This window comes from Nelumbo nucifera, chromosome 2, assembly GCF_055504915.1.
Source record: "Nelumbo nucifera cultivar China Antique chromosome 2, China Antique-T2T, whole genome shotgun sequence".
Taxonomy (NCBI): Eukaryota; Viridiplantae; Streptophyta; class Magnoliopsida; order Proteales; family Nelumbonaceae; genus Nelumbo; species Nelumbo nucifera.
Window position 1 is genome coordinate 75,169,363 of NC_142650.1, and position 16,673 is coordinate 75,186,035.

At 42.4% G+C, this 16,673-nt stretch overlaps 1 protein-coding gene across 3 annotated transcripts in view; it reads left to right on the forward strand.

Annotated features, from left to right (window-relative positions):
• The window catches only part of LOC104588783 (Tryptophan/tyrosine permease), a 114,807-nt gene that overhangs the window by 36,252 nt on the left and 61,882 nt on the right, over window positions 1-16,673 (forward strand). For all 3 annotated transcript variants that reach the window (XR_016083105.1, XM_088899382.1, XM_088899381.1), the window contains exon 7: window positions 15,935-15,991. Coding sequence is in view for 2 of the 3 variants with exons in the window: in XM_088899382.1 (XP_088755508.1) it covers window positions 15,935-15,991 (57 nt within the window). In the remaining variant the exon portion in view is untranslated. The remainder of the gene's footprint in view (window positions 1-15,934; window positions 15,992-16,673) is intronic.

Below are 16,673 nucleotides of genomic sequence, written 5' to 3' on the forward strand. Positions count from 1 at the left end.
ATACAGATCTGGTTTGATTAGGGTTCAAGTAGATCCTTGAATATTGTATTCTAAATTCAGGGAATATGATTCCCAGTTGGGAGAAGGTAGGAAATTTTTGAAATTCGCCCCACCCATTCCGCAACCTTTATGGCGTCCATTAGATGGATCCTACCATTCTTTCAGTGATTACAGTCTACGATAACAGAAGTCAGCACAGTGCAGCGGTGGGTTGCTCTTGGTTTCAGATCTAATACGAGTTCTCAGGATTGTAACAACCTCGGTAAGTCTGGAACAGTATTATTTGTACTGAGTTTGCAATCATGATCATTGTAAGAGGGAGTAGATGTCTTTAATATTGGGGGAAGTGTCTTCTAGGGATAATAGATCTGGTGGGAGGTCTCCTAATCTAGAGAATCCAAATCTGCACAGCTTGCAGATCACTAGTGTGTTGTTGGATGAATACAATTTCAGAGAATGGTCTGTTTCTACCATGCTCTTCATTACTTCCCGGGAACTCACCGGTTATTTAGATGGGCAGAAGAAGGAACCTGAAGTGGGTAGTGTGGAGTACGTAGTTTGGCGTAAGGAGAATGCTACTGTTATGTCCTGGCTGCTTGCTTTAATGACTCCAAGAGTAGTCAGGACTGTTCAACACTTTTCCACTACTGCTAAGATTTGGGAGAAAGTGTCTAAAACTTATGGACAGAGAAAGAACAATGCCAGAATTTATAGGCTAAACCAAGACATTGCTGCCTTGATATAAGGAGATATGACAGTTGCAACGTATTTTGCAACCCTAGAAGGACTCTGGGAAGAGCTTGATCACCACCTTATTCTTGATTGGGAGAATGCCAAAGACAAGGAGAGGCATGATAAACAAATTGAAGAGGGTAGAGTCTTTAAGTTCTTGGTTGGTTTAGATCCAATGTATGAGAGCATATGGTCTCAAATTTTGGGAAGGGATGAAATGCCAGATTTACATCATGTTTATTATCTAGTAAGGAATGAAGAGGTTAGGAGGAAAGAGATGCAAGTTGACACTCAAATACAGCCCAACTAAACAGCCTGTTGAACATTCAGCCCTGATTTTTTCAAATCAAAAGGGGAACAAGTATTCAAACAAGAGGCATCTTAAGTGCACTCATTGTGGAGGTGAAAGGCATGTAAAAGAGACGTGTTGGATTCCTTGAGGAAAGACAAGAAGCACCAGAAGGGTCAAGCAGCAAGTGGGAACCTTGTTACTAGTCACAGTGGTGATAGTACAAAGAACACATCAACAGTTGCTTCTTCTTGTCTCTGCTTTTAGTGCAACTAGTTCTATTGACTCTACTTCTTGGATTATTGATTCCTGTGCAACTGACCACATGACACATGTCCTCTTTATTTTCTTCCTATCACTTATTGTCTGGTCAAGATAAGATGAGAGTTGTTGACGGTTCTCTCTCCACCATCTCTGGGAAAGGGGTAGTTGACCTAAGCAAGGACCTCTGTCTTAAATTTGTTCTGCATGTTCCCAATCTTACTTCCAATCTCTTAGTGTCTTTCAGGACAGATTGACGAAGAGAACGATTGGGAGCGGTCATGAGTATGGAGGTCTCTACTATTTTGATGTAGACACCAGTTCGGCCTTACAAACATCTGTTGCTAGTAGTCAGAATAATGTGGAGTCAATATCTAGGTTACATTTGTGGCATGCTAGGCTAGGTCATTTACCTTTTTCATCATTGGAAGGGTTGTTTCCTGAATTATTCAAGGGTATTTCAAGTCAAAGTTTAGTTTGTGAAATGTGTTAGTTGTCAAAACAATGTAGAATTGTTTATCCAGTTTCTAGTAATGAAATTCAAGCTCCTTTTGATTTGGTTCATTCTGATGTTTGGGGCCCTTCACCTCTTGTTTCTGTTGATGGCTTTCGTTACTTTAACAGTTTTATTGATCACTACTCACGATGCACATGGATCTACTTGCTAAAAGGACGTGATGAAGTGCCACAAATAACCATGGACCATTTCGGACTAGATTGGACCAAAAATGTTTGGACCGAATCTGGGTTTCGAAAGGGGCTGTTCTCAGTCCAATTGTCTCACACTTTTGTTCCAAATCTGATGTTCAATTACAGGGATTAATTCGGCCCACCTGTAAAGCCCAGTTTTAAAGGGTTAAAACTGCAAAAGCCCATTATTGTGAGATAAGCTGTATGGGCCGAACTGCTATCTGCGATTCAGCCCATACACCTAGTGGACATTAATCGTTAATGACTTGGTTTTTAAATGGGCCGTTGAATGGGCTTTACAACAATTAATTGATTGGATCAATTCCTCCTTTACATGTGATGTTTGGATGTTTGATGTGCTGCGACCATGGGCCATAAGTACTTGGCCCGTGATGACTCGTTAGTGGCTCTTGCGCACACCATGGCTGAATGCACATCATTGCCATGGTGTCCCTGAAGGTCATTGGATGACCCCCTCTTTGCCTGGTGGGCCCCACAACCCTGAAAAGGGATGCGTACGGAACCCCTAGCCGATGAAGGCCCACCAGAAATCTGACTTTATGAAAGTCAGTGGGAGCCACTTTGGTTTGACCTAAATTAGAACTAGGCCGTAATTTTGTTCCCTCCAGCAAATATGAATGCAAGTGATAGGGAGATCCATATGATGGACTCTCTAAAGGCCTTCCGTCATTAGCACAATGATGGGTCCATCAGTAATGAGGAAACGCACCATAAAATTGGGCTATCCATTTGCTGTTGGATCTGTTAGAGTGTTTCATAAGATGATAGGGGCGTCATAGACCGATGTGGGAGGGGCTTCACCAGAAAATGGGAACTCTCTCACGGTACCTTGGCGTAACCTGAATATGATGGGTGTGCACTCACTGACAGAAGGGTTTACCTGAAAACGGCTCTGAACCTTGTCTGACAGAGGCCAAAGGGAAACTCATTTGATGAGTGGATATGATCCGTCACAGAAAGGTGGTGGGGTTATGCAGCTGAAACAGTTGGCTTCACGCACCCCATGTGATTTCCCACATTTCCAGAGACATTTCGTCGCCTCCGTCACTGAGATAGGAGGGAAATCTCAGAGATGAACAAATGGGAATGGAACATAGATTAAAAGCCATATCTATGTAGGTAAACATGAATCAAACTAAGGTTGTGGACTAATGATTTTGCTGTTTTATCAGAAAATGGCAAACGGTCAATTTGCAAAGCTTCTAGACGATAACAAGCTTAAGGGCCCAAACTATGCCGACTGGTACAGAAATCTTATGCTGGTCCTAACTTCTGAAAAGTTAGACAAGGTAGTGAAAAATCCTGCCCCGGAACGTCCGGGTGATAGGGCTTCTGAGGCCCGTAGGAGGGACTACCAAGATTGGGAGGATAAGAACTCCCTAGCCCGCTGCTTCGTCATTGCCTCATTAGACAACTCAATACAGAGGCAGTTCGATCAGATCGAACTTGCCAAGGACATATTGGACAGTCTAAGGACAATGTATGAGGAGCAGAACCGTTCTACTCGACAGAAGGTCCTGAAATTGTTCATGACCGCGCAGATGACCAAAGGGCAGAAAGTTCATGACCATTGTCTTCGGATGATGGGATACATCAACGAACTTGAAGCTCTTGGATCCGGGCTAGATCTTGGCACGCAAGTGGATGCCATCCTAAATTCTTTGCCCTCTTCCTTCAATGCGTTCACTATGAACTACAATATGAATAAGCTGAATGTCAGCGTCCAGGAACTCAGCAATATGTTGCAGAGGGCCGAGGATTTACTCAAGAAGGATGAGCCTGTGGTTATGCTTGCTGAAGCTAACAAATCGGGCAAGAGAAAGAGAAAGGCAAAGAAGCCCCAGAAGAAGACTACCAAACCCAAGAAGCAGAAGAAGAACAAGGCATCTGATGTCTGTCACTTCTGCAAGCAGATCGGCCACTGGAAGAGGAACTGTCCTACCTACCTGGAATCTAAGAAAGGTAATATCGAAACTTGTGTCATAGAAACTAATATGTTAGTTACTTCTGTGTCCTGGTGTGTTGACTCCGGGGCTTCAACTCATGCGTGTAACTCACTGCAGGGGTTCAAAGTTAGCAGAAGGCTGAGTGAAGGTGAAGTGACACTGTTCTTGGGAACAACTGCAAGTGTTGCAGCTGCGGCAATAGGAACCGTAGAATTAGTTTTTAAAGAAGGAGTCCTTGTACTTAAAGATTGTCTTTATGTACAGAACTTGAGAAGGAATTTAATTTCTGTTTCAAAATTGTGTGCTGATGGATATACTGTTTACTTTAGTAATATGATTACTGTTAAACGGAATAGTAAATTCATCGCATGCGGGGAGCTAGAGAACGGTCTCTATGTTCTGCATCCTTCTTTGGAAACTAACTTAACCGAAACTACGTCGGTCGAAAATCCCAAGAAAAGGACTCGTGATACAGTAAATCCCACGTGCCTCTGGCATTACCGACTTGGCCACATCGGTGTCGACCGAATCACAAGACTGGTAAAGGATGGTCCTTTGGATTTTCTAACCGTAGAAAATCTTCCCACTTGTGAACCTTGCCTCCAAGGTAAGATGACTAAGCGGCCATTTGACGGTAAGCCTGAAAGAAGTGCAGGCACACTTGACCTAATACATACTGATGTATGTGGTCCCCTGAGTGTTAGGACACGGAATCAACACGTGTACTTCATCACCTTTACAGATGATTTTTCACGATATGGTTACGTGTACCTAATGAGACATAAGTCTGAATCATTTGAAAAGTTCAAAGAGTTCAGACAGGAAGTCGAGAAACAGTTAGGGAGAGAAATTAAGGCCCTTCGATCAGATCGAGGTGGCGAGTATCTCTCTGACGAATTCAGGGACTACTTAAAGGCCAATGGGATAGTGTCACAACTAGCTCCTCCTGCTACACCTCAACTCAACGGTGTTTCAGAGAGGAGAAATAGGACCTTGTTAGACATGGTCCGGTCACTTCTCGTACGCTCAGAATTACCCACATCCTTTTGGGGATACGCATTAGAGACTGCTATCTACGTGCTGAATAGGGTTCCAACCAAATCAGTTCCGAAAACTCCATATGAGCTTTGGACCGGAAGGAAGCCAAGTGTGAGACACTTGAAGATTTGGGGTTGTCCTGCACACGTTAAAAGAACAAGTGCGGACAAGTTGGAATCTAAAACCAGCCGTTTATAGGCTACCCAAAGGATTCGGTGGGTTATCTATTCTATGACCCAAGTGAGCAGAAAGTGTTCTGCAGTCGAAACGCCCGATTCTTAGAATCCGATTACATCCTGGACACCCATCGTCAGGAAATAGTTCTTGATGAGGAGAGCTCAGGAGCAGTGGGAGATGACCCACAAGTTCCAGGTAATGACCAACCTAGAAGGTCCACCCGGGTATCCAGACCACCAGTCCGATATGGTTATGACCAGGATAGTTACCTGGTGGAAGCCTTGACTAGTGAAGAGGATCCCGTGTCTTACGCGGAAGCTATGTTAGACATAGACTCCCAGAAGTGGGTGGAGGCCATGAGAGCCGAGATGGACTCAATGGAGACCAATGGAGTCTGGACTCTAGTGGATCCGCCCTCCGGGGTAAAAGCAATTGGTTGCAAATGGATCTACAAGAGGAAGAAGGGCCCCGATGGCAGGATTGAGACCTTTAAAGCTCGTTTGGTGGCGAAAGGGTATACTCAGAAAGAAGGCATCGACTATGAGGAAACCTTTTCACCGGTGGCCATGCTTAAATCCATTAGGATCCTGCTAGCTGTAGCAGCGTACCATGATTACGAGATTTGGCAAATGGATGTCAAAACAGCGTTCCTGAATGGAGATCTTAGTGAAGATATCTACATGCAGCAGCCGCAAGGCTTCATTGCTGCTGGTCAGGAACACATGGTATGTAAACTTAATAGATCCATATATGGACTTAAGCAGGCTTCTAGGAGTTGGAACATCCGTTTTGATTCTGCAGTCAAAACGTTTGACTTTGAGCAGAATCCGGATGAGCCCTGTGTTTACAGGAAATCCAGTGGGGATAAGATCACCTTTTTAGTCTTGTATGTGGACGATATCCTACTCATTGGGAATGATGTAGGAATGTTGACTTCGGTCAAGGTATGGCTATCACAGCAGTTCTCCATGAAAGATCTTGGAGAAGCTTCATACATACTGGGTCTTCGACTCTATAGAGATAGATCGAAGCGGATAATTGGATTATCCCAGGCTGCTTACATTGACAAAATTGTCAAAAGATACAGCATGGAAAACTCCAAGAAAGGAAACGTTCCTTTCAGGCACGGAGTCACTCTCTCCAAGAAGATGTCTCCCAAGACTTCTGAGGAGATTGAGAGCATGAGAGACGTTCCCTATGCCTCAGCTGTGGGGAGCATCATGTACGCCATGTTGTGCACTCGCCCGGACATAGCTCAGGCGGTGAGTGTGGTAAGCAGATTCCAGGCAAACCCAGGACAGGAGCATTGGACCGCTGTGAAGAACATACTCAAATACCTTCGAAGGACGAAAGAGTTTTGTCTGGTATTCGATGGTAGTTCACTACAAGTTCTAGGGTATACCGATGCCGATTTCCAGTCGGATCCAGATGATAGAAAGTCTACATCTGGGTATGTTTTCACGATAGGATCGTGTGCTGTTTGCTGGAAAAGCAGCAAACAGGGGTCCACTGCAGACTCCACAACCGAGGCCGAGTACATTGCCGCAAGTGAAGCTGCCAAGGAAGCCGTGTGGATGAAGAAATTCATACACGAATTGGGAGCGATTCCATCCAGCACATCACCCATCCCGTTGTTGTGTGACAACAATGGAGCGATCGCCCAGGCTAAAGAGCCTCGGGCCCACTCGAAGTCAAAGCACATCGAGAGGAAGTACCATGTACTGCGGGAGATCGTTGGTAGAGGGGACGTCCTAATTCAAAAGGTAGCATCAGCGGATAATGTGGCAGACCCATTGACTAAGCCACTGACACAGAAGGTGTTTGAGAAACACGTGGAAAGTATGGGACTCCGGCTTGTACCAGATTGGACCTAAGTGCAAGTGGGAGCTGTTAGACAGTTTTGTATGCCCTTAGCTTCAATCATTTTGATGTACTTTTGTTATTTAGTGGAAATAAATAAAGTGCATGTTTGATTCATGTTGTTTGGTTTAATTCTGTGTAAAACCCTAAAACTGGACATTTGTAGAGACTCATGTTAGTTTTAAATGTTCACGGCCGTTGGATAAGTCTGGGGAGATTTATCCTGCCAAGGCTGATACTGGTGTGCCACCAAGTGTTGGGATGGCCTGTCTCTGCCATCAGGGTAAGACCCGAGGCACATACAGCATGGGATTACTTGAATCCTTGAACCGGACCAGATTTCCAGTCTTGCCCTGGACCTTGGAGATAGATGGGCAAAACTGGAAAGTTACACCTGACCCCTAGACTCGATTATGACACTTCACTAGGTGCTGGATCAGCCTGCCTTTGATATGCCAATCAGTGAGATCCTTAGTGGGGATCAAAACCTGGGTATGTTGGGGCAGTTTGAGAATTCATCTGAGTGGGTGGTCATAGTGACAGAATCAGCCACTTTGTCGGACAAAGGGTAATGATCGGGAATGCACTCTCTGATGGAAACCAAACTGCCGGCAGTTGATTTCAATCGTTGGAATTTTGTTTTTGCAAAATTAATATATTTACATATATATGTACGGTTTCAAAATGTTTGCAAATGGTTTTAATTCCCGGGATCCATGTGAGAGGAGAGTGCGGCACTGTTCCTTGCAGCCGAGGGAGAGGTCCTCTCTTGTCGGGCAGTGCTTGATCATTAAGGGCTGAGAGGTTAAGTGTAAGACCATTTAGGATAATGCCTGATGGGCTAATCTTGCACCTGCCCACAGTCCCTGGGTTTTTATAAGATGGCTTGGCCCAGGGACCACTTAATGTAAGTGTTGGGCCCATAGGGTTCATACGATGGACTCAAGGGGTTCATTGAGATTTTCAGTGAATTTGGCTGGGCCTTGTATTAAAGGCTGGGCCGAACCCATGTGGCTGGTGTGTAGATCAATGCTTGGGTCCCACGCCATACAAAGAAGCCCAACTGGGCAGCAGATTGGAAACTAATTAAACACTGAATACTTAATGGGCCAAAAGCCCATTTCGAAGTGGGCTGATATGATCACCCATCAATGGGGCGAATTTGAGATTGAAGTTAGCAAAAAGGATTGGGCTCTTAGCCTTATCCACTCTTAGAGACCAAATTCAAATCAGATTTGAATCTGGTAACCTCCTGATAAGATCAGGAGTAAGCTAACTCTATCTGGGAAAGGGATTAAGATTATCCCCTATCCAAATACTGATTTGGATTGGGATAACTCCTAATTAGGAGATTTCTTAATCAAGAAGAAAAGAGAGGAGATTTTCGAATGAACCAAGAGAGGGAAATCAGATTTCGATCCAAGAGGTTCTGGTAAGCAAGAAAGGTTCCTGCGAATTGAGATTAGATCTCATTCTCTCCAGAAAAGAAAACAGTTCAGCCTTTTCGTTTCTGGAAATCTCTTCCTGCCGCCGCCATCTGCATTGTTGCAAGATTTGATCTTTGCAGAAAAGAAAGTCAAGAAACCAGTTCTTGACATCAGTCTTGCAAGAAAGACTGAAAGAATTCAGTGTTTAGTACATCCAGGGGATTCTTGTGAAGGATCCAGTGTGTAGGACGCACCCTGCTGGTTCTGTTCCATCCACAGCTGTGTCATCTTCAGCAGGGACAGATCTTGGAGCATTCTTTGGGCGTGAACACCAACTTTGGGAGATACTGCTTCTCCGGATCAGGTATAATCCTCCCATTTATCTTTTGATACAGATCTGGTTTGATTAGGGTTCAAGTAGATCCTTGAATATTGTATTCTAAATTCAGGGAATATGATTCCCAGTTGGGAGAAGGTAGGAAATTTTTGAAATTCGCCCCACCCATTCCGCAACCTTTATGGCGTCCATTAGATGGATCCTACCATTCTTTCAGTGATTACAGTCTACGATAACAGAAGTCAGCACAGTGCAGCGGTGGGTTGCTCTTGGTTTCAGATCTAATACGAGTTCTCAGGATTGTAACAACCTCGGTAAGTCTGGAACAGTATTATTTGTACTGAGTTTGCAATCATGATCATTGTAAGAGGGAGTAGATGTCTTTAATATTGGGGGAAGTGTCTTCTAGGGATAATAGATCTGGTGGGAGGTCTCCTAATCTAGAGAATCCAAATCTGCACAGCTTGCAGATCACTAGTGTGTTGTTGGATGAATACAATTTCAGAGAATGGTCTGTTTCTACCATGCTCTTCATTACTTCCCGGGAACTCACCGGTTATTTAGATGGGCAGAAGAAGGAACCTGAAGTGGGTAGTGTGGAGTACGTAGTTTGGCGTAAGGAGAATGCTACTGTTATGTCCTGGCTGCTTGCTTTAATGACTCCAAGAGTAGTCAGGACTGTTCAACACTTTTCCACTACTGCTAAGATTTGGGAGAAAGTGTCTAAAACTTATGGACAGAGAAAGAACAATGCCAGAATTTATAGGCTAAACCAAGACATTGCTGCCTTGATATAAGGAGATATGACAGTTGCAACGTATTTTGCAACCCTAGAAGGACTCTGGGAAGAGCTTGATCACCACCTTATTCTTGATTGGGAGAATGCCAAAGACAAGGAGAGGCATGATAAACAAATTGAAGAGGGTAGAGTCTTTAAGTTCTTGGTTGGTTTAGATCCAATGTATGAGAGCATATGGTCTCAAATTTTGGGAAGGGATGAAATGCCAGATTTACATCATGTTTATTATCTAGTAAGGAATGAAGAGGTTAGGAGGAAAGAGATGCAAGTTGACACTCAAATACAGCCCAACTAAACAGCCTGTTGAACATTCAGCCCTGATTTTTTCAAATCAAAAGGGGAACAAGTATTCAAACAAGAGGCATCTTAAGTGCACTCATTGTGGAGGTGAAAGGCATGTAAAAGAGACGTGTTGGATTCCTTGAGGAAAGACAAGAAGCACCAGAAGGGTCAAGCAGCAAGTGGGAACCTTGTTACTAGTCACAGTGGTGATAGTACAAAGAACACATCAACAGTTGCTTCTTCTTGTCTCTGCTTTTAGTGCAACTAGTTCTATTGACTCTACTTCTTGGATTATTGATTCCTGTGCAACTGACCACATGACACATGTCCTCTTTATTTTCTTCCTATCACTTATTGTCTGGTCAAGATAAGATGAGAGTTGTTGACGGTTCTCTCTCCACCATCTCTGGGAAAGGGGTAGTTGACCTAAGCAAGGACCTCTGTCTTAAATTTGTTCTGCATGTTCCCAATCTTACTTCCAATCTCTTAGTGTCTTTCAGGACAGATTGACGAAGAGAACGATTGGGAGCGGTCATGAGTATGGAGGTCTCTACTATTTTGATGTAGACACCAGTTCGGCCTTACAAACATCTGTTGCTAGTAGTCAGAATAATGTGGAGTCAATATCTAGGTTACATTTGTGGCATGCTAGGCTAGGTCATTTACCTTTTTCATCATTGGAAGGGTTGTTTCCTGAATTATTCAAGGGTATTTCAAGTCAAAGTTTAGTTTGTGAAATGTGTTAGTTGTCAAAACAATGTAGAATTGTTTATCCAGTTTCTAGTAATGAAATTCAAGCTCCTTTTGATTTGGTTCATTCTGATGTTTGGGGCCCTTTACCTCTTGTTTCTGTTGATGGCTTTCGTTACTTTAACAGTTTTATTGATCACTACTCACGATGCACATGGATCTACTTGCTAAAAGGACGTGATGAAGTGCCACAAATAACCATGGCATTTTGTAAAATGATTGAAACACAATTTGACACGAAGATTAAGCAATTCCGGTCAGACAATGCTGCTGAATATTTTGAAAGATCCTTGAACCTGTTCATGGAGGATGCTGGCATGCTACATCAGTCATCTTGTGCTAGTACCCCTCAACAGAATGGGGTTGCTGAGCGCAAGAATAGACACCTATTGGAGACCGCTCGAGCCTTACTATTTCAGCACAAGGTTCCCAAGTACTACTAGTCTCAAGCAGTCCTTACCGCATCATATCTGATAAATCGGATGCCATGTAAGGTGTTGGGTATGAAAACTCCTTTCTCTGTCCTTTGTCCTAATCTTCCAGACTTTCCTCTTCCACCTAGAGTCTTTGGTTGTGTATGTTTTATACATGTAAAGGATCCAACGAATACCAAGTTGGATCCTAGGGTTACGAAAGGAATCTTTCTAGGGTACTCTCCTACACAAAAGGGTTACAAGTGTTATGATCCCATCAGCAAGAAGAAATATGTCACAAAAGATGTGGTATTTTTTGAGTCTCAATCCTATTTTCATTCTTCCCAGAATCCTCTTCAGGGGGAGACTAGTGGGATGGAAGAGGATTCTTCTTCCCCCTCTTTTTTTGTGCCTCTTTCTGCCTCAGGCCTTCCATCTTCTCCTCTTGATCCTCCTAGTTGTAGCATTCTGGGTGAACCTAGTGAGGCTCCCATTTTGCCTGCTACCACTCTTGATGCTGCAGATGTTACTGAGGATTCTAGTAGGCAACAAAAAGATATAAGAATCATCTACAACAGAAGGAAAAAAGGGCCCTCTAAATCATGGCAGCAACCAATCGGACTCGGATCAACCTGTCTTAGCAACTCCAAGTAATCTTATCACACATACTTCTGATTTGGATCTCCCTATTGCTCTTCGTAAGTCTACCCGTTCTTGTACTATCCAACACCCCATTGCTGAATTTGTTTCTTACTCACGTTTATCTCCTCGTTATTATTCCTTTGTGTTTGCTCTCTCCTCCGTGCATGTCCCTACTAGGTACTCAAAGGCAGTGTCTGACCCAAGATGGAAAGAGGCTATGAATGAAGAAATGAAAGCCTTAATGAAAGCAAGGACTTGGGAATTAGTGGATCTACTAGAAGGGAAGAGCACTGTCGGATGCAAGTGGGTGTTCACTGTAAAGCATAGAGAGGATGGGTCCATTGAAAGGTACAAGGCCATACTTGTGGCAAAGGGGTTTACTCAAAAGGAAGGGATTGACTACAAAGAAACCTTTGCTCCAGTAGCGAAGCTCAACACAATCCAGGTTTTTTTGTCATTAGCTGCAAACTTCTTATAGGAGGTACATCAGCTGGATGTGAAGAATGCTTTCCTAAATGGCGATCTACATGAAGAGGTATTCATGGATCCTCCACCAGGTTATGTTTTTGATAGGAAAGTGTGTAAACTGAGGAAAGCATTATATGGTCTTAAGCAGTCTCCTCGGGCTTGGTTTGAGAAGCTTTGTGGGGCCATGCAGAAAGTGGGGTACATTCAAAGTGGGGCAGATCATACCTTGTTCATAAGGAAACAAAATAACAAACTTACAACACTCATTGTCTATGTGGATGATACGGTGATTACTGGGGATGATCTGGAAGAGATAAAAAGATTAAAGGAGTTCTTGGCTTCTGAGTTTGAGATCAAAGACTTGAGCCATCTGAGATACTTCCTTGGGATTGAAGTTGCTCGGTCAAAAGAGGGCATCTATATATGTCAACGGAAGTATGTCCTTGACCTCCTAGAAGAGACAGGTATGATGGGGTGTAGGCCAGCAGATACTCCAATAGAACAGAACCATGGTCTATAGGAATCAGTAGGAGAGGACTACCTTGATAAAGAGAGATACCAAAAGCTGGTAGGGAAGTTGATATATCTGTCTCTCACTCGACCAGATATTGCTTATGCTGTACATGTTGTCAGGCAGTTCATGCACTCTCCTAAGATCCCTCATATGAGAGCAGTGGAAAGGATTCTTAGGTACTTGAAGACTTGCCCAGGAAAAGGAATTTTGTTCAGAAAACACAATAAAATTGAAATTGAAGCGTATACTGATGCAAATTGGGCCGGTTTTGTTGGGGACAGGAATTCAACTTCTGGGTATAGCACGTTTGTTAGAGGGAATCTGGTTACATGGCGGAGTAAAAAGCAGAATGTGGTTGCTAGATCAAGTGCAGAGGCTGAATATCGAGCTATGGCTCATGGTGTTGCTGAACTTCTGTGGCTTAGGACCCTTCTTAGTGAACTCGGGATAAAGATCGAGTGTCCTCTCAGGTTGTACTGTGACAATAAGGCTGCCATCAACATTGCAAATAACCCAGTGCAACATGATAGGACAAAACATATTGAGATTGACCGACACTTCGTTAGAGAAAGAATAGTCTCAGGGGAACTCTGCATTCCTTATACTCCTTCCGAGATGCAGATTGCAGATGTGCTAACAAAAGGGCTAGCTTCAACGAAATTCTTAGACTTGGCAAGCTAAACATGACTGACATCCATGCTTAGCTTGAGGGGGAGTGTTGGTTCGGCTGATTTAATGAATATGTTGTTAGTCATTGCTGGGTCTTAAGTCATTAGTTATTGGGCCTAAACTTGTTTAATGTTTTATTTGTCTAGGTGTCCCATTACTAATCAGGGGCATTCTGGTCCATTCATGTAACACTATGTGATAAACATATATATAAGATAGTAGGGTCGGCTGAAAAGTTTAGAGCCGCCATTCTCAAACTTTCTCCTCTTCTTCTTCTCTTCTTCTTATCCGGCTGCTGTGTTCCAGCAAACAGAAACAACAGTCCAGACACAGGGATATCAGAGAAAACCAAATTCAGATACAGTCCAGTCCAGGGGGAAAGAGAAGTATTCCAGTACTGGAGGAAGTCAGGGGACCTGAAAATATACAACAAACAACTTCAGCAATCAAGAACTCAAAGTTGACAGTCCAAAAAAAGGCAAATTTTAGGACTGTCAAATCTAAAAGCTCTCAAATATCAATCTGAAATCTGAAACAATTAAATGGGAAGCAAGAAAACCCTAGTACGGCACCAGATATAAGGTTACAGGTTGACTGAATCAGCCGATTGAGAGAAAACTGTGATTTGCCAACATATCAGGCGTCTTTTCCAAGAATAAAGTGGTACCTTGTGCTGGTCGAAACAGCACTCAGAAAACTCCAAACCAGAAACTAAGTGTAGGGTTGAAAAGAGCTTGAGAGAACCCTTCAATCTGGAGAGAAAAATCTAAATCACTGGCTGGTTTATAAGGCCTGAAGTCCGAAGCTGTTGCAGTCAAAAAGGGTAACTGTACAGTATTGCCGCCCCGAGAAGAAGATCAGAACTCCTTCAAAAACTTCACCAAATCAGATGCTGTTCGTAGGGTGAATAGATCAGGTCTAGGTAACACCAGATCGGAAGTTTGGCCTCGAACCAATGTCTCCCAAGAAAGATCTAGGCGACACCAGATCAGGTTATCACAACCACAAATTGGAAGAGATTCACCATTAGCAGTAACAATGTGATTTTCAAAGGAACATGGTTTAGGGGACTGACCAAAGGAAGCCCTAGTCATGTGGTTTGAGGCTTTCAAGTCAATGATCCACTTATCTGATGGGGAAGAACAAAAGTAAATAGACTTACCAGATAGACCAATAGCTGAAAAAGCAGAGGAAATAGCCAAATGACATCAGTTGACGGATTTTAACTTCAATAAGAGAGCTAGAAGAATCTGCCTTTGGAGCTGAAGTGGAGGAAGATGAGACATCAGGTGATTCAGCCACTGCATGATAGGCCTTAGGCTCTCTCCCTTCTTAGGGGGCCAAATGGGGCATTCATCAATGATATGACCAGTTGCTTATAGTAGGTAAAAAAGTTCTTTTTCTTGCAATGAGATGGCACATAACCAAAGTTGCACTCATAACACTGTATCTTTGATAAATTTTTCTTTCCTTTTTGCTTAGTAGCCAGAAAAATGACATCTAAGCCATGCTCTATTATCAAGAGAGGACTGAGTAAGAAGCCGGTTTCCTCTCTCAATAGTTCACAAAGACAACAGTTTGTGGTTAAATCCCCCAAGTGAACCAACTCATATTCAGTCCAAAGATTTAGAAATCCATCATAGTACTCTCGAATCCTTTTCTCTCCTTGAGCAATATTGTCTGGAGATATTGGATTGCTAATAAACTTTCTCAAGGTAGTCAAACATGTCATGTGCAGTCTTAAGTCCTCTCATAGGAATAGCCACATCAACAATGACTGAACCTAAGATCTAGGAAATGACTTGTTCATTCTCAATCTTCCATTGCTTCAGCCCCTTTGCATCACTAGTATCGGGCATAGTTGTAGAGCCATCTATATAGCCCCTTAAGAAAGACCTCTGAAGTTGAGGAATGCTGTCCAAATCGCAGAGGAAATGAGAAATTAAAATTGCAGTCCAAAAATGGAAGGAAACCCTGCTGCCACCCAGAAGAGAAGATCAGAACTTCTCCATATCTCCAAGACTGCATGAAAAATGATGTGACATCTAGGGAGAGAAAAACTGGATGAGGCAACACTACCAGTAAAGTTTCAGCTCAATCTAATGTGTTACAAGAGAGTTCTAATAAGAACTCTTCTGCTGGTTGCTCTGAACAGAGAAAACCGTTTTAGGGATGATCCCACAAGATGACTGCTGTGAACAATTTGCCTAAGCCAAGTGAAGCAGAGAAGATGAAGATACAACAGATATGTTCGGTTGGTCTCAATCTGTCAAGCCAATCCAGAAACATAGCTTCATATTTAAAAGGGGTAAAAGTACAAGTTTAACATTATAAAAGAAAATAAGATATCAACTTTGCTGTTAATATTTAATGATGAGGTCAATTATCAAAGTACTTGGGGGTATTTTAAGGGAATTTTCAAATAGTTGGGTATGTTTTAGTCAATTGTCAGAAAACATAGGGGTAGTTTAAGTACTTTGCCCTAGATTTATTTTTTGTATACTTGCACAGGTGTTTGTTTGATATTTAATTGGAATTTATGAATGTTCTGGTTTTCATTTTTAGCACTCTTAGGTAGCAATATTATAAGTGACATTAGCTTTTGAATTATTCTTGCAGATGGGAAAGTGCAACCTTATTTTCAATGGTTTTGGGAGGTATATGCTACTTTGGAAGGTTGGTTGTTATGTCAGTTTTTTCTCAATATCCTATACCTAATTGAGTTAATGACGGAAATACCCTCTAAACCTCTCAATATTGTTTCTAGTATCCCCTTCAAATAATGGATTGCATATAAAATATAACCTAGCTTGTTACAAATGTTATCAACCCTTCTTTAACTAAAAAATTTAGTAATCAAATCTCTTACAGTGAATCTCAACTGAAGCTTTTATATTTTGTCCTTTAATAAAATACTAGATTGGATGAAATGTGAGCAACAACCTGGTTTTTAGAGAATTTCATGGAAGGTGAAACCATATATTCAATCTCTTACAGTGAATGGTTTAACCATATTCATTAACATGCAGTACAACCATTGCTCCATACTTCAACATTATTTATTGAAGTTACACTTCATTTCGTGCTCTTCTTGGCAATGTTCCCCCAGAAAGGTTCAATACCCTAATGTAGATGACTTTTGTTAGAAGAAGTTCCTGTCGAATGAGCATTTATTTACCCTTCAACCTACAAATGACCTCTTGAGTATATTCATTGTCTAGGAGTTCATTTGGGATATCACAATATTCTATTAACAAAGTCCTAATGGGGAAGCCCAGGAACATGCATAAATCGATTCATCACACTAACCATAAATGAGATGCTAGGTCTTGTGATGATTAAGTAATTTAGTTTGAAC